We start from the raw sequence: 21,328 nt of genomic DNA on the forward strand, positions 1-21,328 counted from the left end.
CCTTATTAACCCTTAATACGTCAGGATCCTGCAGGTGAAAAGCAACTCCTGCAGTCTGCAGTGTAGGCCTATCCACTGCCATGGACTCTTATGTTGCGCCATTCAACCCCTCAACCCTTTTCACAGCTGCTGCATATGAAATGCTCTGTACAGCCCTGACTTTGGCCACCTCCTTCTCTTCGACCCTTGTGGGGCATTCGGAAGACGTTGTTTCGTGGTTCCCACCTCAATTGCAACATTTCACATATTCATCACTTTTTTAACACATAATATGATCTTTTCCACAACTTGGACATCTCGGCTTCTCCCTTCTGCAACCACTTGATACATGACCAAAAAGCTTTACAATGATCACACTACATTGGCCTTGGGATAAATGCTCTGACTCATATCAGACAATGAACAACATCCAAAGGTGAAATAACAATGTGACGGGTCACATTACTATTGGCTCACAGTTGTCACATGGTTCACGCACACTGAGAAAAAGGAATTATGTCAACATTTGCTCACTCAACTGGGGTGTAATCATTAGTCCAAACAGTTGCAAAACGTTGGCAAATAAAACGAGCGTTTCTATTGGACAAAATCATGTAGGTCCCGCCCCATTTCGTTCCATTTGTTTCCGTTTAGAAACGTTTTGCTACAGATTCGTCATAATGAAAACATCCCTAGCGTCACATGGTCTGGGTGCAATCTGCTATGCATAATTGCAAACCTCTGGACATATTCAACTCACTGTTTCATTGTTTAGTCAGATCATTGTCCCAACTCCCAACATGAAGATACCAGTTGTTGATTTTGGAGCATACAAGTTAGGGGAAAACGATGTTTCGAGCGAACAGTTAGAGATCCTGAGCAGGCAGTTGAAAACGGCCTTTACGGAAGTGGGATTTGTTTATCTGAAGAATACTGGGATAGTGCAACTCGAGGTGAGTAACAGCATTGCTCTGGGTTTTTTTAAAGTTGTTTTTAAAAGCTGTTGGAAATATTTGGCATGTCAGTACGAGTGGACTTTGTGCTTTGGGTGATCAACATGAGGCTATTCTTCATAGGTGGATGGGGTTATGAACATATCCAAGAAATTCTTTCTACAACCAGACGAAATGAAACTGCCTTTCAGCAGGAAAAGTTTCTCTAATAATCCTAACCATGGCTGGGTGTCTTCAGAGACAGAGAGGTATAGAGACACACTGTCAAGTCAAAATATCTGGCTGTGCTTTCTTGTCAAAACAGTTAGTCTAGTCATTATGTTATATGATAATATATTATATCCATAGGCTCCACTCAGTATAGTGTTAATGATGACTGTTTGTTGTGAACATTGATTGAATGGTTAGGACTATCTCTCTGTATTCACAGTTTAAATCCCAAGAGACCCGGAGACCTAAAGGAAGCCTTCAACACTGCGTCCTTTCATCCAGACATAGTAAACAACTTCTGTCTGTCTGTCTGTCTGTACATCCAACTTCTCTGCTGTGGTTGTTGTTGCTATCAGTGTTAAGGTCAAGGTACAAAGGGATTGACCTCGCTCTGAGCCATATATAGAGTTCAACCACTCTGATAGAACTCCATCTAGGAACAGAACTCACCAGGCTGATAGAATTTCATCTAGGACAAGAACTCACCAGGCTGATATAACTCCATCTAGGAACAGAACTCACCAGGCTGATAGAATTTCATCTAGGAACAGAACTCACCAGGCTGATATAACTCCATCTAGGAACAGAACTCACCAGGCTGATATAACTCCATCTAGGAACAGAACTCACCAGGCTGATAGAATTTCATCTAGGACAAGAACTCACCAGGCTGATAGAACTCCATCTAGGAACAGAACTCACCAGGCTGATAGAACTCCATCTAGGAACAGAACTCACCAGGCTGATAGAACTCCATCTAGGAACAGAACTCACCAGGCTGATAGAACTCCATCTAGGAACAGAACTCACCAGGCTGATAGAACTCCATCTAGGAACAGAACTCACCAGGCTGATAGAACTCCATCTAGGAACAGAACTCACCAGGCTGATAGAACTCCATCTAGGAACAGAACTCACCAGGCTGATAGAACTCCATCTAGGAACAGAACTCACCAGGCTGATATAACTCCATCTAGGAACAGAACTCACCAGGCTGATAGAATTTCATCTAGGACAAGAACTCACCAGGCTGATATAACTCCATCTAGGAACAGAACTCACCAGGCTGATAGAACTCCATCTAGGAACAGAACTCACCAGGCTGATAGAACTCCATCTAGGAACAGAACTCACCAGGCTGATATAACTCCATCTAGGAACAGAACTCACCAGGCTGATAGAACTCCATCTAGGAACAGAACTCACCAGGCTGATAGAACTCCATCTAGGAACAGAACTCACCAGGCTGATAGAACTCCATCTAGGAACAGAACTCACCAGGCTGATAGAACTCCATCTAGGAACAGAACTCACCAGGCTGATATAACTCCATCTAGGAACAGAACTCACCAGGCTGATAGAACTCCATCTAGGAACAGAACTCACCAGGCTGATAGAACTCCATCTAGGAACAGAACTCAACAGGCTGATAGAACTCCATCTAGGAACAGAACTCACCAGGCTGATAGAACTCCATCTAGGAACAGAACTCACCAGGCTGATAGAACTCCATCTAGGAACAGAACTCACCAGGCTGATAGAACTCCATCTAGGAACAGAACTCACCAGGCTGATAGAACTCCATCTAGGAACAGAACTCACCAGGCTGATAGAACTCCATCTAGGAACAGAACTCACCAGGCTGATAGAACTCCATCTAGGAACAGAACTCACCAGGCCACCCATAGGTTTTGACAACTTTCAATGTATTACTGTCATCTTTTATATCCTACATTGTATATAGCTCTGATTTCACAGTTCTTAACCAACTCTTCCTGGTCTATAGAAATGGCCATCATGGGAAGGAGTGAATGGATTCTGTGAGATCCAGTCATCGTTCTTCCTGCGCTGTAAGGACCTGTGTCTACGGGTGCTTCATGTGATGGCCTACAGTCTGGGCCTGGAGGCTGAGGTCTTCCTGGGTGCACACAGACACATAGGGAGTGAGTACAGCTCTCTCTCTCTCTCTCTCTCTCTCTGAGGGTTATCTATGTACAATCACACCTGGGTGAAGGGGTGCTCAGTCCTAAGAATGTAAGACTGAAGTTGGGCAATTCCATGGTAACAGAGTGACACTAAGATTCAGATTGTTCACTTTAAAATGTATGTCAAACAAAAAACAATGATTGCAAAATTAAACAAACCTTACAACAATGGACAAGGACTACTTGAACAATTTACCAAAAAAATGAACAGCAACACATTTACTTGAAGAACAGCGCAGATGCAAAGTTTGGTAACAGAATGACGATACAAATACCCCAAACCCTCATTCTGTTTGACATACATTTTAAAGTGAAAATCTGAGTCTGTGTCCCTCTGTTACTTTTTTTAATTGCCCAGTTGTAAAAGAAAGTTAAGGATGGCTACTTATCCCCTTCAACTATATGAATTGCTAAAGCATTTTGGAGCTTCTTCGTCAAAGCACTATTGCAACACAGTGTCAGAATGTTACAAATCCACATTAATCATGGTTCCCTTTCGATGTCAATGTGTATCTGTAACATTCTGACTCTGTGTTGCAAAAGTGCTGGAACCATCTTTGAAAGGAAAATGTGAAAGGAAAATACAGTTGGTGCCCTATTGTGTGAATCAGGCTTGTTGTTGTCCCCTGCAGGGGATGAGAACGGCACTACCCTGAGGTCGCTGTATTACCCCCCGGTGAGGAGTGACAGGGTGAAGGAGGGCCAGCTGCGCTGTGGAGAACACTCTGACTACGGCAGCATCACCCTGGTCTTCCAGAGCCAAGAGGGTGGCCTACAGGTAAACAAGACACCACTAAATCCTCTGGTCTTCTAGAACCAAGAGGGTGGCCTGCAGTTAAACAAGACACCACTGAATCCTCTGGTCTTCTAGAACCAAGAGGGTGGCCTGCAGGTAAACAAGACACCACTAAATCCTCTGGTCTTCTAGAACCAAGAGGGTGGCCTGCAGTTAAACAAGACACCACTGAATCCTCTGGTCTTCTAGAACCAAGAGGGTGGCCTGCAGGTAAACAAGACACCACTGAATCCTCTGGTCTTCTAGAACCAAGAGGGTGGCCTGCAGGTAAACAAGACACCACTGAATCCTCTGGTCTTCTAGAACCAAGAGGGTGTCCTGCAGGTAAACAAGACACCACTGAATCCTCTGGTCTTCTAGAACCAAGATGGTGGCCTGCAGATAAACAAGATATCTGAATCGTCTGCAGCGTCTAGTAGGGCCAGTGTTTCTGGCTACATCACCTGGCAGGAAAAACTTTGGCTCTAGTTATATTATTGCACACAGTCCATGCAACTTATTAAGCCAAGTTTTAATGGACTACATTGCATTCGGTAAGTATTCAGGCCCCATGACTTTCTCCAAATTTTGTTACGTTACAGCCTTATTTTAAAATTGATTTTTTAGAATAAGGCCGTAACGTAACAAAATATGTAAAAAGGGAAGGTGTCTGAATACTTTCCGAATGCACTGTATGTATGTTAATGGTATTTGTTCACCCCAATAGCAAAGTTTGACAAAAAAAATATTTTATCCATACCTCTAAATGCCATCTTATTAGATGGAGCCATTTCCCCCCCATTAGTTTGGGATTCAGACCTGCAGTCATCTCAATATCAGACCACTTTGGAGATATTAACAAACTTACCAAGTGACCTAGGGTGAAATTTATTGAGAATAAATGTAACTTTGATCAATTTCATTTTATTAACATGGCTTATGTGTGTTCTATCAGTAATGGGGTTAAACTGATATTAAAATGACAACTCCATAGGTGCGTACCAGGTCAGGGGAGTTCATCTCTGCTCCCAGTATCCCTGGGACAGTACTGATCAACATAGCTGACCTGATGCAGAGGTGGACCAGTGATGTTTTCCTCTCAGCGGTGAGACTTGCCTTTCCATTTGAAACACCTTTACCTGATAAGCTCATACAAGATGTTACAGGCTCGTTGCTTGTGGAAACAGACCTGCATTCAAATACTATTTAAAATGATTTAGAATACTTAATAAGCAGGGCTTGATTGAGTTTGTTATAATGGAACCAATAGAAAAGTCCTAAAAGTATAATCAAACCCTGCCCACCTGGAAGACTAAAGGAAATGCTAAAAGTATTTGTAAGATTTCAAATAGTATTTGAATCCAGGGTCGTATACATTAGGGCACACTGTAGCAAAACATTTAGCAATAGAAAACACACTTATTTTCATAAGTTCAGTTAGTCCCTGCCTGTTTCAGTTCATTTTCTTAAGTTTGGTGCCTAGTGAATATGACTTGGGTCTCTGTGGAAGCAAAGGTAAATTTGCCTTTGAATTTTGCATCTCACTTTCCCTTTCAGGTCCATAGGGTTTTGCTGCCCCCCGCTGGAGACTCAAGCACACGGCAGTCCCTGGCTTTCTTTGTGCAGCCAGACGATGATGCCCTCATCACCTGTTTTGACGGGTCCAACAAATATCCCCCTGTGAAGTCAGGGGCCTATCTCAGCGAACGCTTCAATGACTCTTATGGAAGGAAGTGAGCTTTATCTATCCATCATTAATTATTTTGTGGTATGCAATTATGTCAGTGAAACAGAATGTCAGTAAAGAGAGAATAAATAAGTACAATCATTACCTCTCTCCTCTTTCACATCCCTCTATCATCCCTCCATGGGGATGATAGAGGGATGTGAAAGAGGAGAGAGGTACGGCACCTCCGTACCTTCAGGCTCTGATCAGGCCCTACACCCAAACAAGGGCACTGCGTTCATCCACCTCTGGCCTGCTGGCCTCCCTACCTCTGAGGAAGCACAGTTCCCGCTCAGCCCAGTCAAAACTGTTCGCCGTTCTGGCACCCCAATGGTGGAACAAGCTCCCTCACGACGCCAGGACAGCGGAGTCAATCACCACCTTCCGGAGACACCTGAAACCCCACCTCTTTAAGGAATACCTGGGATAGGATAAAGTAATCCTTCTAACCCCCCCCCTTAAAAGATTCAGATGCACTATTGTAAAGTGGTTGTTCCACTGGATATCATAAGGTGAATGCACCAATTTGTAAGTCGCTCTGGATAAGAGCATCTGCTAAATGACTTAAATGTAAATGTAAATGTACAATCATTACCTCTCTCCTCTTTCACATCCCTCTATCATCTCTCCATGGGGGAGTACAACCATTACCTCTCTCCTCTTTCACATCCCTCTATCATCTCTCCATGGGGGAGTACAACCATTACCTCTCTCCTCTTTCACATCCCTCTATCATCTCTCCATGGGGGAGTACAACCATTACCTCTCTCCTCTTTCACATCCCTCTATCATCTCTCCATGGGGGAGTACAACCATTACCTCTCTCCTCTTTCACATCCCTCTATCATCTCTCCATGGGGGAGTACAACCATTACCTCTCTCCTCTTTCACATCCCTCTATCATCTCTCCATGGGGGCGTCTCAATAATCTTTCCTTCCTCCTGAAGTGTAGCATTCCTTCACTACTCCTCACAAATGTAAAAGCATTGGATTGGTGTTGACATGGGGTAGAGGGAGTTTACATATACCAGTCATTTCCTTATAAATCCATCCATGAAGGGAAGTGAGAGAGAATCAGATAAAGGAATATGTGAGCAGAAACCCTCCAGGTACAGATACTGTATGTAGAACCATAGTAAAGTCCAGTATGGTCTATCAATACAGATACTGTATGTAGAACCATAGTAAAGCCCACTATGGACTATCAATACAAAGTGAGCATTTAGAATGAGGCCCAGTTCAATGAGAGGAAGTCTTAACAGAACTGGGGGATGACAGACATGAAGTGGGTGGGTGGAGATAATATTATTTTATAATTATGAATTGTTGATTGATTTTCAATCAACAAACAGGAGAAAAACACAACAGAAGAACAAGTGGGGAGGCAACCACTAATGTATTCTAATGAGGCAACCACTAACATTCGTGTGATATTCTAATGAAGTAACCACTAACATTACAGTGTGATATTCTAATGAAGTAACCACTAACATTACAGTGTGATATTCTAATGAGTCAACCACTAACATTACAGTGTGATATTCTAATGAGTCAACCACTAACATTACAGTGTGATATTCTAATGAGTCAACCACTAACATTACAGTGTGATATTCTAATGAGTCAACCACTAACATTACAGTGTGATATTCTAATGAGTCAACCACTAACATTACAGTATGATATTCTAATGAGTCAACCACTAACATTACAGTGTGATATTCTAATGAAGTAACCACTAACATTACAGTGTGATATTCTAATGAGTCAACCACTAACATTACAGTGTGATATTCTAATGAGTCAACCACTAACATTACAGTGTGATATTCTAATGAGTCAACCACTAGCATTACAGTGTGATATTCTAATGAGTCAACCACTAACATTACAGTGTGATATTCTAATGAAGTAACCACTAACATTACAGTGTGATATTCTAATGAGTCAACCACTAACATTACAGTGTGATATTCTAATGAGTCAACCACTAACATTACAGTGTGATATTCTAATGAGTCAACCACTAACATTACAGTGTGATATTCTAATGAGTCAACCACTAACATTACAGTGTGATATTCTAATGAGTCAACCACTAACATTACAGTGTGATATTCTAATGAGTCAACCACTAACATTAGTGTGATATTCTAATGAGTCAACCACTAACATTACAGTGTGATATTCTAATGAGTCAACCACTAACATTACAGTGTGATATTCTAATGAGTCAACCACTAACATTAGTGTGATATTCTAATGAGTCAACCACTAACATTACAGTGTGATATTCTAATGAGTCAACCACTAACATTACAGTGTGATATTCTAATGAGTCAACCACTAACATTACAGTGTGATATTCTAATGAGTCAACCACTAACATTACAGTGTGATATTCTAATGAAGTAACCACTAACATTACAGTGTGATATTCTAATGAGTCAACCACTAACATTAGTGTGGTAATGTTAGTGGTTACTAACATTTAGGGGCTCCCGAGTGGCACAGCAGTCTAAGGCACTGCATCTCAGTGCTAGAGGCGTCACTACAGACCCTGGTTCGATTCCAGGCTGTATCACAACCGGCCATGATTGGGAGTACCATAGGGCTGCGCACAATTGGCCTAGCGTCATCCTGGTTAGGGTTTGGCCGGGGTAGGCTGTCATTGTAAAAAAAAAAATGTTCTTAACTGACTTGGCAAGTTAAATAAAGGTTCAACATTTTTTTTTTAACCATTTATATGACTAGTATCTATGTGGACCCTACTACAGTTTAACCAGCTCAGCTATAGACTACACCAGCATGACTAGTATCTATGTGGACCCTACTACAGTTTAACCAGCTCAGCTATAGACTACACCAGCATGACTAGTATCTATGTGGACCCTAGTACAGTTTAACCAGCTCAGCAGTACCATTATCACTATTGAGCCAAACCCCAGGATAGAGGGGCTGAGTGAATGTGGTCTGGACTCTGTGGAGGAGGGTCATTGTGTCAGAGACACTGTAGAAGGACAGAGTACCTGCCTTGTGATCCAGGTACACTCCTACTCTGGAGGACTGAGGGCCTGATACTTTAGTCACAACATGATTGTGTCTGAAACAATAACTACCACTAGAGCACTGTAAACTCCAGGACTTGTCATTCAATCCAAATGCATTACCTCTCCCTGTTCTCCTGATGTCTTTATATGAGACTGCTATAATAACCCACCGTCCACTCCACTCCACCTCCCAGTAACAGCGTCCAGACAGACCCTCTCTACACAGCACCATCAAGTCATTTGTGAATCTGTCTGGATGGTCAGGATATGGTTGGACTTGGCTTGTATAGGTCACCTTTCTGTTCCCTGCAGACAGAGAGAGGTGTGTGTGTGCTGTGTTTAGGTCCAGTGTGAGCTGACAGGAATCTGGGAGAAGAGCAGAGCAGAGACCAATGAGGGCAGTTAGAACAATAAGTTATGTCAGATACTGTATCTACCCTGTCTTTGATTAGAGCACAGCAGAGATCAAATCAGTGTCACGTGGCAGGGGGGTGTTTGTTTTATGTGGTTCGGGGTTTGTTGGGATATGTGTTTATGTAGAGGGGTGTTTGTTTAAAGTATTCCAGGGTTTTTGGTTATGTTCTAGGTTTTGTATTTCTATGCTCTGTCTATGTTGTGTATTTCTTTGTGTTGGCCTGGTATGGCTCTCAATCAGGAACAGCTGTACATCGTTGTTGCTGATTGGGAGTCATACTTAGGTAGCCCTGTTTTCACCTGTCCTTTGTGGGAAGTTGTTTTTGCACTGCTGTGTGTGTGTGTGTGTGTGTGTGTGTGTGTGTGTGTGTGTGTGTGTGTGTGTGTGTGTGTGTGTGTGTGTGTGTGTGTGTGTGTGTGTGTGTGTGTGTGTGTGTGTGTGTGTGTGTCCTGCATTACTGTTCGTTCGTTCATTTTCTTGTTTTGTTTTGTAAGTGTTCTAATAAAAGTTAATATGAGCACTCAACCCGCTGCGCCTTGGTCCACTATATACAACAACCGTTACAATCAGAGAAATATGAGGAGTCAGATACCCAGTCTTTGATTAGATCTAATATTGCTATTTATATATATATATATATATTTCTATAGGAGGGATTGTGTGTCAGTAAAAAGAGATTGTTAGTTACTTCACAATAAAGAGACTCACATTGTAACAACTGTTCTCTGGTCTTGGGCTCTGGAGGCAGTACAACATCCACTATATTCACTACAGACACACAAACACATTGACAGAGAGAGGGAATGTTATCACCATACCATATTCCACATGTATATGACTAGTAGGGAACTTTCAATGGTCTAAAGTTGATGTTGTTATTATTTTCAACACACCTGTAGTGGAGATCTTGGTCCATTCTCCTTTAACGAAGTCTTCTAGTTTCTCTCTCAGTTCAGACACAGTCTTACTCACATCTCCAAAGTACTGAAGAGGACGGACAACGATGCTGGGTAAGTCTGAAGATACACTGATACTGGAGAGAGACGGATAACTCTGGCGAGAGAGAGACACACACACACACACAGACAGAACAGAATGATTGAAAAGTTTCACAATAAGTTAATTTTCATATCACATGTAACAAGGCAGTTTAGTTACCTGGAGGAAATGGATGTGATCCTCTGTGTGTGAGAGCTGCTCCAGCTCAGTGCTTCTCTTCTTCAGCTCAGCTATCTCCTGTTCCACTTGTTCCAGGAGTCCTTCAGCTTGACTCACTTGAGCCTTCTCATGGGCTCTGATCAGCTCCTTCACCTCAGAGCGCCTTCTCTCAATGGAGCGGATCAGCTCAGTAAAGATCTTATCACTGTCCTCCACTGCTGCCTGTGCAGAGTGCTGTTATGAGAGAGAGAGGCTCCATGTTAAGCAGTCTATTCTCTCTCTAACTGAAAGCCCAGATAGCCTGTTCCCCAGAGTGGGGCTCAACGTGATTGGAGAGGTCTCTCTCTCAGTTCAATTCAGGGCTTTATTGGCATGGGAAACATATGTTTGTTTACATTGCCAAAGCAAGTGAAATAGATAATAAACAAAAGTGAAAAAAAACAAAACAAATGAACAGTAAATATTACACTCACAAAAGTTCCAAAATAATAAAGACACTTCAAATGTCATTATGTCTATATACAGTGTTGTAACGATGTGCAAATAGTTCAAGTACAAAAAGGAAAATAAATATGGGTTGTATTTACAATAGTGTTTGTTCTTCACTGGTTGCCCTTTTCTTGTGGCAACAGGTCACATATATTGCTGCTGTGATGGCACACTGTGTCACACCCTGACCTTAGAGCCATTTTATTTCTCTATTTGGTTAGGTCAGGGTGTGATGTGGGGTGGGCATTCTATGTTGTCTATTTCTTTGTTTTTGGCCGAGTATGGTTCCTAATCAGAGGCAGCTGTCTATCGTTGTCTCTGATTGGGAATCATACTTAGGCAGCCTTTTCCCACCTGTGTTTTGTGGTTAGTTGTTTTCTGTTTCGTATCTGTACGTGACAGAACATCCCACCAAAAACGGACCAAGCAGCGTGGCCAGGATAGTTGGACATGGGAGGAGATCCTGGAAAGCAAAGGACCCTGGACGCGGATTGGGGAATATCGCCGGTCAAGGGAGCAGATGGAGGCAGCGAGAGATGAATGGCGACGAGATTGGGAGTCACGGCAACAACGGAAGCCCGAGAGGCAGCTCCCCCCCAAAATTAAGGGGGGGGCACACGGGGAGATTGGCGGAGTCAGGGTTGAGACCTGAGCCAACTCCCCGTGCCTATCGTGGGGAGCGTGTGACCAGTCAGGCACCGTGTTATGCGGTGATGTGCACTGTGTCTCCAGTGCGCATTCACAGCCCGGTGCGCTCGTTGCCTGCGCCCCGCATTTGCCGGGCTAAAGTGAGCATTCAGCCAGGACGGATTGTGCCGGCTCAGCGCTCCTGGTCTCCAGTACGCCTCCTCGTTCCAGGATATCATGCGCCAGCTCTACGCACTGTGTCGCCAGTGAGCCTTCACAGCCCAGTTTGTCCTGTGCCAGCGCCCAGCACTTGCCGGGCTAAAGTGAGCATCCAGCCAGGACGGATTGTGCCAGCCCTACGCTCCAGACCTCCAGTGCGCCTCCACGCCCAGCATATCCTGCGCCAGCTCTACGCACTGTGTCGCCAGTGCGCCTTCACAGCCCAGTTCGTCCTGTGACAGCGCCCTGCACTTGCTGGGCTAAAGTAAGCATCCAGCCAGGACGGGTTGTGCCAGCCCTACGCTCCAGACCTCCAGTGCGCCTCCACGGCCCAGTATATCCTGTGCCTGCTCCACGCACCCGGCCTCCAGTGCGTCTCCCCAGTCCGGTGACACCTGTTCCGGCTCCATGTATGAAGCCTCCAGAATTGATCCATGGCACGAAGCCTCCAGTGATGATCCATGGCACGAAGCTTCCAGTGATGATCCATGGCACGAAGCCTGCAGTGATGATCCATGGCCCGAAGCCTGCAGTGATGACTCATGGCACGAAGCCTCCAGTGATGATCCATGGCCCGGAGCCTCCAGTGATAATCCATGGCACGATGCCTCCAGTGATGATCTATGGCCCGGAGCCTCCAGTGATGATCCATGGCACGAAGCCTCCAGTGATGATCCATTGTGCGAAGCCTCCAGTGATGATCCATGGCGCGGAGCCTGTAGTGACGATCTATGGCACGGAGCCTCCAGCGACGGTCCCCTGTCCGGAGCCTCCGGCGACGGTCCCCAGTCCGGAGCCTCCGGCAACGATCCACGGTCCGGTTCCACGAAAGTGGGAGGAGCCCCAAGCGGAGGGGGATCTGCGTCCCGCACCGGAGCTTCCACCAAGAGGAGATGCCCACCCGGACCCTTCCCTATAGCTTCAAGTTTGCGGCCAGAGTCCGCACCTTTTGTTTGGGGGGGGTACTGTCACGCCCTGACCGTAGAGATCCTTATTATTCTCTATGTTTGGTTAGGTCAGGGTGTGACTCGGGTGGGAACATTCTAGATTTTCTATTTCTTTGTTGGCCGGGTATGATTCCCAATCAGAGGCTATCGTTGTCTCTGATTGGGGATCATACTTAGGCAGCCCTTTCCCACCTGTGATTGTGGGATGTTGTTTTTGTATAGCTGCTTAGAAGCCTGCAAGACTTTACGTTTTTATATTTTGTTATTTTGACGTGTTCATTTTAATAAAAGGAAAAAAAAATTGCCAACCACGCTGCACCTTGGTCTCCTTCATACGACGAACGTGACACACTATTTTACCAAATAGATATGGGAGTTTATCAAAATTGGATTGGTTTTCAAATTCTTTGTGGGTCTGTGTAATATGAGGGAAATATGTGTCTCTATGGTCAAACATTTGGCAGGAGGTTGGGAAGTGTATCTCAGTTTCCACCTCATTTTGTGGGCAGAGTGCACAATGCCTGTCTTCTCTTGAGAGCCAGGTCTGCCTAGGGTGGCCTCTCTCAATAGCAAAGCTATGCTCACTGAGTCTCTAATATAGTCAAAGCTTTCCTTAAGTTTGGGTCAGTCACAGTGGTCTGGTATTCTGCCACTGTGTACTCTCTGTTAAGGGACAAATAGCGTTCTAGTTTGCTCAGTTATTTTGTTTGTTCATTCCAATGTGTCAAGTAATTATCTTTTTGTTTTCTCATGATTTGGTTGGGTCTAATTGTGTTGCTGCCCTGGGGCTCTGTGTGGTCCGTTTGTGAACAGAGCCCCAGGACCAGCTTGCTTAGGGGATTCTTCTCAAGGTTCATCTTCCTGTAGGTGATGGCTTTGTTATGGATGGTTTGGGAATCGCTTCCTCTTTTCTGGATTTTGATAATCAGTGGGTATTGGCCTACGTCTGCTCTGCATGCATTATTTGGTGTTTTACAATGTACACAGAGGATATTTTTGGGTTTGTCCCATTTTGTGAATTATTGGTTGGTGAGCGGACCCCAGACCTCACAACCATAAAGGACAATGGGTTCTGTAACTGATTCAAGAATTTTTTGCCAGATCCTAATTGGTATGTCAAATTTTATGTTCCTTTTGATGGCATAGAAGGCTCTTCTTGCCTTCTGTCTCAGATCGTTCACAGCTTGCAGACGACACTACATTGGTAGGCTTGATAACCAATAACGACGAGACGGCCTACAGGGAGGAGGTGAGGGCCCTCAGAGTGTGGTGTCAGGAAAATAACCTCACACTCAATGTCAACAAAACAAAGGAGATGATCGTGGACTTCAGGAAACAGCAGAGGGAGCAGCCCCCTATCTACATTGACGGGACAGTAGTGGAGAGGGTGGAGAGTTTTTAGTGCCTCTGCGTACACATCACGGACAAACTGAAATGGTCCACCCACACAGACAGCGTGGTGAAGAATGCGCAGCGGCGCCTTTTCAACCTCAGGAGGCTGAAGAAATTCGGCTTGTCACCAAAAACACTCACAAACTTTTACAGATGCACAATCGAGAGCATCCTGTCGGGCTGTATCACCGCCTGGTACGGCAGCTACTCCGCCCATAACCATAAGGCTCTCCAGAGGGTAGTGAGGTCTGCACAGCGCATCACCAGGTGCAAACTACCTGCCCTCCAGGACACAGTTAAACAGGACATAGTTAAACAGCCATCACTAACATTGAGTGGCTGCTGCCAACATACTGACTCAACTCTAGCCACTTTAATAATGGAAAAATTGATGTAATAAATGTATCACTAGCCACGTTAAACAATGGCACTTTATATAATGTTTACATACCCTACATTACTCATCTCATATGTATATACTGTACGCTATACCATCTATTGCATCTTGCCATCTTGATGTAATCAATTTATCACTATCCAGTTTAAACAATGCCACTTTATATCATGTTTACATACCCTACATTACTCATCTCATATGTATATACTGTACGCTATACCATCTACTGCATCTTGCCATCTTGATGTAATTAAATGTATCACTAGCCACTTTAAACAATGCCACTTTATATAATGTTTACATACCCTACATTACTCATCTCATATGTATATACTGTACTCTATACCATCTACTGCATCTTGCCTATGCCGTTCGGCCATCGCTCATTCATATATTTTTATGTACATATTCGTATTCATTCCTTTACACTTGTGTGTATAAGGTAGTTGTTGTGGAATTGCTAGGTCAGATTACTTGTTAGATATTACTGCATGGTCGGAACTAGAAGCATAAGCATTTCGCTACATTCACATTAACATCTGCTAACCATGTGTTTGTGACAAATAAAAAATGATTTGATTTGAGCTTTGTGGAAGTTACCTAGGGCGCTGATGTTTAGACCGAGGTATGTATGTTTTTTTGTGTGCTGCAGGGCAACGTTGTCTAGACAGAATTTGTACAGTGGGGGAAAAAAGTATTTGATCCCCTGCTGATTTTGTACGTTTGCCCACTGATAAAGAAAGGATCAGTCTATAATTTTAATGGTAGGTTTATTTGAATAGTGAGAGACAGAATAACAACAAAAATATCCAGAAAAACGCATGTCAAAAATGTTATAAATTGATTTGCATTTTAATGAGGGAAATAATTATTTGACCCCCTCTCAATCAGAAAGATTTCTGACTCCCAGGTGTCTTTTATACAGGTAACGAGCTGAGATTAGGAGCACACTCTTAAAGGGAGTGCTCCTAATCTCAGCTTGTTGCCTCTATAAAAGACACCTGTCCACAGAAGCAATCAATCAATCAGATTCCAAACTCTCCACCATGGCCAAGACCAAAGAGCTCTCCAAGGATGTCAGGGACAAGATTGTAGACCTACACAAGGCTGGAATGGGCTACAAGACCATCGCCAAGCAGCTTGGTGAGAAGGTGACAACATTTGGTGCGATTATTCGCAAATGGAAGAAACACAAAAGAACTGTCAATATCCCTCGGCCTGGGGCTCCATGCAAGATCTCACCTCGTGGGGTTGCAATGATCATGAGAACGGTGAGGAATCAGCCAATAACTACACGGGAGGATCTTGTCAATGATCTCAAGGCAGCTGGGACCATAGTCACCAAGAAAACAATTGGTAACACACTACGCCGTGAAGGACTGAAATCCTGCAGCGCCCGCAAGGTCCCCCTGCTCAAGAATACATATACATGGCCGTCTATAGTTTTCCAATGAACATCTGAATGATTCAGAGGACAACTGGTGAAAGTGTTGTGGTCAGATGAGACCAAAATGGAGCTCTTTGCAATCAACTCATCTCGCCGTGTTTGGAGGAGGAGGAATGCTGCCTATGACCCCAAGAACACCATCTCCACCGTCAAACATGGAGGTGGAAGCATTATGCTTTGGGGGTGTTTTTCTGCTAAAGGGACAGGACAACTTCACCGCATCATTTGACGGGGCCATGTACTGTCAAATCTTGGTTGAGAACCTCCTTCCCTCAGTCAGGGCATTGAAAATGGGTCGTGGATGGGTATTCCAGCATGACAATGACCCAAAACACACGGCCAAGGCAATAAAGGAGTGGCTCAAGAAGAAGCACATCAAGGTCCTGGAGTGGCCTAGTCAGTCTCCAGACCTTAATCCCATAGAAAATCTGTGGAGGGAGCTGAAGGTTCGAGTTGCCAAACGTCAGCCTCGAAACCTTAATGACTTGGAGAAGATCTGCAAAGAGGAGTGGGACAAAATCCCTCCTGAGATGTGTGCAAACCTGGTGGCCAACTACAACAAACATCTGACCTCTGTGATTGCCAACAAGGGTTTTTCCACCAAGTACTAAGTCATGTTTTGCAGAGGGGTCAAATACTTATTTCCCTCATTAAAATGCAAATCATTTTATAACATTTTTGACATGCGTTTTTCTGGATTTTTTGTTGTTATTCTGTCTCTCACTGTTCAAATAAACCTACCATTTAAATTATAGACTGATCATTTCTTTGTAAGTGGGCAAACGTACAAAATCAGCAGGGGATCAAATACTTTTTCCCCCACTGTATTTGTGCTCCTGGCAACTGGACCTTTTTTGGAACACCATTATTTTTTGTCTAACTGAGATTTACTGTCAGGGCCCAGGTCTGACAGAATCTGTGCAGAAGATCTAGGTGCTGTGTAGGCCCTCCTTGGTTGGTGACAGAAGCAACCAGATCATCAGCAAATAGTAGATATTTGACTTCAGAATCTAGTAGGGTGAGGCCAAGGGCTGCAGACTGTTCTAGTGCCCTCGAGCAAATCTCGCTTTCTCACTCACTGGAGGAGAGAAGTGAAATGGTGTGTCTCCTCTGGTCAACAATACTCACCTTGAGAGACTCCACAGCCTGTTGGAGCTCCTTCAGCTCCTTCTCTCTCTCCTGGAATCTCTGCTGGATCTTCTGCTGACTCATCCCCAGCTGCCTCTGTGGAGAATCACTCTTCAATGAGCTATCAAGCTTTATTTGTCCAGTAGATCAATAGTATAGTGTCATGACGTTGCCCTCTCTTTGGGTACAGAGAACACAGTTGAACCGCCTCCCTCTGCACCAGGCCTTTTCTATGCACCATCCCCCGACCTCTATACTTCTGACACTGCTGTGGTGAGAGGGGTTGAAAAATTCTAAAGGAGAATGTCCTGCCGCATGGACCAGTTTTGAGACAGAGAGGGGTTTCATAGAGAGACAAAGGAAATTCTTCCAACTCACAGAATTGGAGAACCGAACGACATTTATGTTCTAGAGAAGGTATAAAAGATCGGTGAAGAATCCAGCTATGAACTGGTCCGCTTGGTACAATTTTGTGATACTCATTGGAGACAATAGTACCATATTACCATACTAAGGTTTATAAAATAGCCTCAGCTATGGGACTTGCATCTAAATGGTTGTATACAATGATTTAATAAGATTAAAGCTATTTGGAATATGTTGAGAGGCTATGTACTGATGTTAATGTGATAGAATTGTATTTCTGTTCAAAGCTTAACTCAGTCATCGGCACGCCCCCAGGGACACAGACAAGACCTGGCGTCATGAGACAGCCTTTTTCTGTCATTCCGAATAAAAACCCCACCCAGGGTTACTTTCTTTAGACCAGGCCTCCACTCCATTACGAGTTGGCCAATAGGTTTGACCATACATTCCTCTACTGAACTTTAACCATACCACGTGGTTAAACTATCGATACAGAATAATAAGAACAAGTCTTTGATATTAAGTACTAGTCTGCAGCTAGAATTCGGTATCATTGAATGCGAAGACCGACGAAACATCCATTCTATAACGACATTAATGAATGTCGCTTTGAAAGATCCATTCTAACCAAGAGAGAGAGAGAGAGAGAGAGAGAGAGAGAGAGAGGGGAGAGAGAACTCTCCAATAGGACAAAAACTCTCCAACAAGGATCACGACGACACACTGAGCGTAAATATATATTGATTACAATTGTTTCCGAATGAGTGAGCGTTCATGTGCAAGGGGTAGCATATTAATTGTTAATATTAATGAACTCTGTGTGCCTCCTCAGCTGCCCTTTATGACCCTTTGTTTAAAAAGCCGCCATGCCGGTTTAGCCCACTAGGGCACATTACTCTACCAATTCTTTGTGACGATAATTACTGTTTGTATGCCTTCTGTGAATTACTTTGTTTAGTAAATAAATGATTTTAAGACAGTTGATGTATGGATGACTTAGTAAAGGCTGGGTTCGTGCAGATACAACAATTTACGACAGTTGGAATGAGACTGACGCGAGGTAAAGAATACACCATTTAAACCAGAAGATAATCGGTCAGATACTATAATATAATATAATATATAATGTTATATAATATAGGAAAGTTATATTAGGAAAATTATAACTTTGTAATCTGAATATTTTCCTTGGTGCCCCGATCTCCTAGTTAATTACAGTTAAACGATTAATCAGTTTAATCGCGTAATAATAATTACAGGGAGTTAATTGATAAACATGTCTTCAAGTTAATGGTGCCCAAAGACACGACAATAGTAATGTGACATAGGGCCCATGGAGAGGAAGGTCTTAAATATTGATATAGTCCCTTTCCAATATGATATTTATTTGTTGCTATGTGAATGATTACAGTTTTACAGGAGACCTACATGTATCAAGGAGTTTAAGCTAAACATTACAATGGTGATACATTTGGAGCATCTAAGTTAAGAAAATCTATATCCTCAAGGTTTGTGTTCATATTTCTTCTGCCATGGATCGATTTCATTTGAATTCTCTCATATTCAAACAGCCTTAGTTCCTACTGTATCTTCAATTATTTGTTTATCAGACAGTCACCAACAAGTTGTTCTGGTCTTACCTGTTTCTCAGTCCTCTCTGCTGCAGCTGACACTGTATCATGGCCTTTATGTTCATCCATTGTACACAGCATACAGATACACTGCTGATCGGTACGACAGTAAACCTCCAGCAGTTTGTCATGATGAGAGCAGATCTTCTCCTGTAGTTGTGCGGTGGCTTTGACCAGCTTGTGCTTCTTGAAAGCAGAAGATTCATAGTGAGGTTGTAGGTGAGTATCACAGTAAGAGGCCAGACATGCCAGACAGGACATGAGGGCTTTCTGCTTTCTGGTCCCAGTGCAGAAATCACACACCACATCTACAGATTCAGCATAGCACAGAGTAGGAGGGGGAGCAGCCTGGATTCCTGTCTTCTTCAGTTTCTCCACCACCTCAGCCAACATGTTATTTTTCCTCAGAACAGGCCTTGGAGTGAAGGTCTGTCTGCACTGAGGACAGCTATAGCCTTTCAGAACATCCTGATCCCAGCAGCCCTCAATACAGCTCCTACAGTAACTGTGTCCACAGGGGATGGTGATTGGTTCCTTCAGTAGATCCAGACAGACAGAACAACAGAACTGGTCCTGGTCCAGCAGAACTGCCTGCTGAGCCATTTGGACGGTCGTTCACTCTCACACAGACAGATGACACAGAGACTCAGATAAGTTTCGTTTTCTCAGAAGAGAGTTTGTGGGAGGGGGAGGGACTTCCTGGTTCTGCCAGAGGGGTGGGTTTAGAGGGAGGGAGAGAGGGAGGGGTTAGAGAGAGAGAGAGAACTGCATGCAACGTCGAGAGAGACAGTTTTGTTCCTAGTGCTGGGTTCTAACTTGAAATAATTTCAAGTTAACATATTAGAACTGGGTGTATGCAAATCTACTGAGTGATGAAGGGGAGTGCAGAAAGTTTACATTCTGTCAGAACATGTTATGGTTAAACCTCATGTATCCTATGGAGAGGAGAGGGGCAACGGTCTGGTTTCAGTCACTGATAAGGTAGGACAGACGCGAGTTAGGAAGGAGTGAGGAATGTTGGCCAAAGTAAGGTCAGATATTGTGAGGAGGAACAGTCCTATGACATACACACATAGGAGGCAGGGCCATGACTACACCAATGAAAGGAACCACTTAAGTTCATGCCTAGCAGCAACAGAGATGTATTGGCTGTCTAGATGTGCAAGGACTTGACCATGACCAGTAGAAGGTATAAATATATGTACTTGTGGAAACATGTCTTTGCCTTTTCAGCTGTTTGATAAAGTGGGTGAATAAGCTTGGTTTGAGCTTTTTCTAGTCATCCGTTTGAGTTTTTAGCTCTGATTGTCAGAACCTAACAGTTGGTGTTGTCAGCATGATTCACCACGATTTATAGTCAAACTGGAGAGTCTGAGTCAGTGAAACAGGAGCCGGCACATAAAAAACAAGGTAGGTAAAGTTCCTAGACTAGAGTCGTAAGCTGAATACAAACTACTGGATACAGATCTGAAAATCCTGAGTTTATTCAGTAGGCCCACTGTAAATACTACTGGTAGACCTAGGGATTGGGGCCCCTAGGGGGCTTTAGCCACCAAAAGGTAAGCCTGAGCAGGGTAGTCCCTCAGAGGGTAAGTCCGAGGGGGTAAATCCTGATTGGGTTGGTTCCTGCGAGTAACATAAAGAACAGGGTAAGTCCCGGAAGGTAAGTCAGAGCAGCCTGGTACCTGCAGAGGATAAGTCATAAGGGGTAAATCCCGAGTGGGGTTGGTTCCCTACTAGACCTCAGCCGTAGAGTGTGTGTGTGTGTGTGTGTGTGTGTGTGTGTGTGTGTGTGTGTGTGTGTGTGTGTGTGTGTGTGTGTGTGTGTGTGTGTGTGTGTGTGTGTGTGTGTGTGTGTGTGTGTGTGTGTGTGTGTGTGTGTGTGTGTGTGTATGGATAAATTGTTATGCTTGTGTACTAGTATGGTAGGTTGTAGAGTAGGTAGTCCATGGAGAAGGACAACAGGAGGGAATGTGTATGGTGATAAGAAGGTTACCTATAAGTTCTGGAGGAGAGCCACATTCATGGTTAGAAAAGCAAAAAGATATTCTAACGTTGTTTGAACATGATTTGTGTGTATTAGCAGTAGCAATAAGGAGAGAGTTTGTGAACTGTGAATAAGTGTGGTTACGTGTGTAAGCATGACACTGGTATAAGACATTAGGTCACCTGTATAGCCACCATTGAGATGGCATCCGTGGTTTCTGAAACTCCCGTAAAAGGGGGAATAGGAGAGGAAATATAGCAAAGCAATAGATGTGCTGAAAGAAGTGCAAAAGCATTCTACCAATTTGGCAAAAAAAAAAAAATTGGGAGCAAACTGGATAAAATTGGTCAGCATTTCCCTGCTGACAGAAAATTCCAATATAATAAAGAATTTCGAGATGCTATTGTGAGTTGGCACAATGACATGAAAGAAAAAAATCTAAACCTA

At 43.7% G+C, this 21,328-nt stretch overlaps 2 protein-coding genes across 4 annotated transcripts; one reads left to right on the forward strand and one right to left on the reverse strand.

Moving 5' to 3' along the window:
- Positions 1-634: 634 nt before the first annotated feature.
- si:dkey-10o6.2 (UPF0676 protein C1494.01) lies at positions 635-5,921 on the forward strand. 3 transcript variants are annotated; one of them, XR_006761473.1, is made up of 9 exons: positions 635-932; positions 1,056-1,180; positions 1,363-1,429; positions 2,929-3,085; positions 3,760-3,905; positions 3,999-4,019; positions 4,897-5,007; positions 5,460-5,706; positions 5,799-5,921. XR_006761473.1 is itself a non-coding variant. In XM_045706003.1 (8 exons), the coding sequence occupies exons 1-8, from the start codon at positions 780-782 to the stop codon at positions 5,637-5,639; spliced, it is 960 nt and encodes a 319-aa protein (XP_045561959.1). In that variant the 5' UTR covers positions 635-779; the 3' UTR covers positions 5,640-5,733. The 3 variants fall into 3 exon arrangements, 2 of the variants coding, with proteins under 2 accessions (XP_045561959.1, XP_014025595.2); XM_045706003.1 differs by lacking the exon at positions 5,799-5,921 and having other exon boundaries at positions 5,460-5,733; XM_014170120.2 differs by lacking the exons at positions 3,999-4,019; positions 5,799-5,921 and having other exon boundaries at positions 5,460-5,733.
- A 993-nt stretch (positions 5,922-6,914) lies between these two features.
- LOC106584633 (tripartite motif-containing protein 16-like) lies at positions 6,915-19,502 on the reverse strand. The gene is made up of 6 exons (XM_014170117.2): positions 18,904-19,502; positions 16,898-16,993; positions 10,252-10,485; positions 9,987-10,146; positions 9,802-9,861; positions 6,915-9,044 (listed from the first exon to the last, which is right to left on the reverse strand). Exons 1-6 carry the CDS (start codon positions 19,495-19,497, stop codon positions 8,521-8,523), a joined length of 1,668 nt encoding a protein of 555 aa, XP_014025592.2. The 5' UTR covers positions 19,498-19,502; the 3' UTR covers positions 6,915-8,520.
- Between the last annotated feature and the right edge of the window lie 1,826 nt (positions 19,503-21,328).

The sequence above is a fragment of the Salmo salar genome, chromosome ssa23, assembly GCF_905237065.1.
Source record: "Salmo salar chromosome ssa23, Ssal_v3.1, whole genome shotgun sequence".
Taxonomy (NCBI): domain Eukaryota; kingdom Metazoa; phylum Chordata; class Actinopteri; order Salmoniformes; family Salmonidae; genus Salmo; species Salmo salar.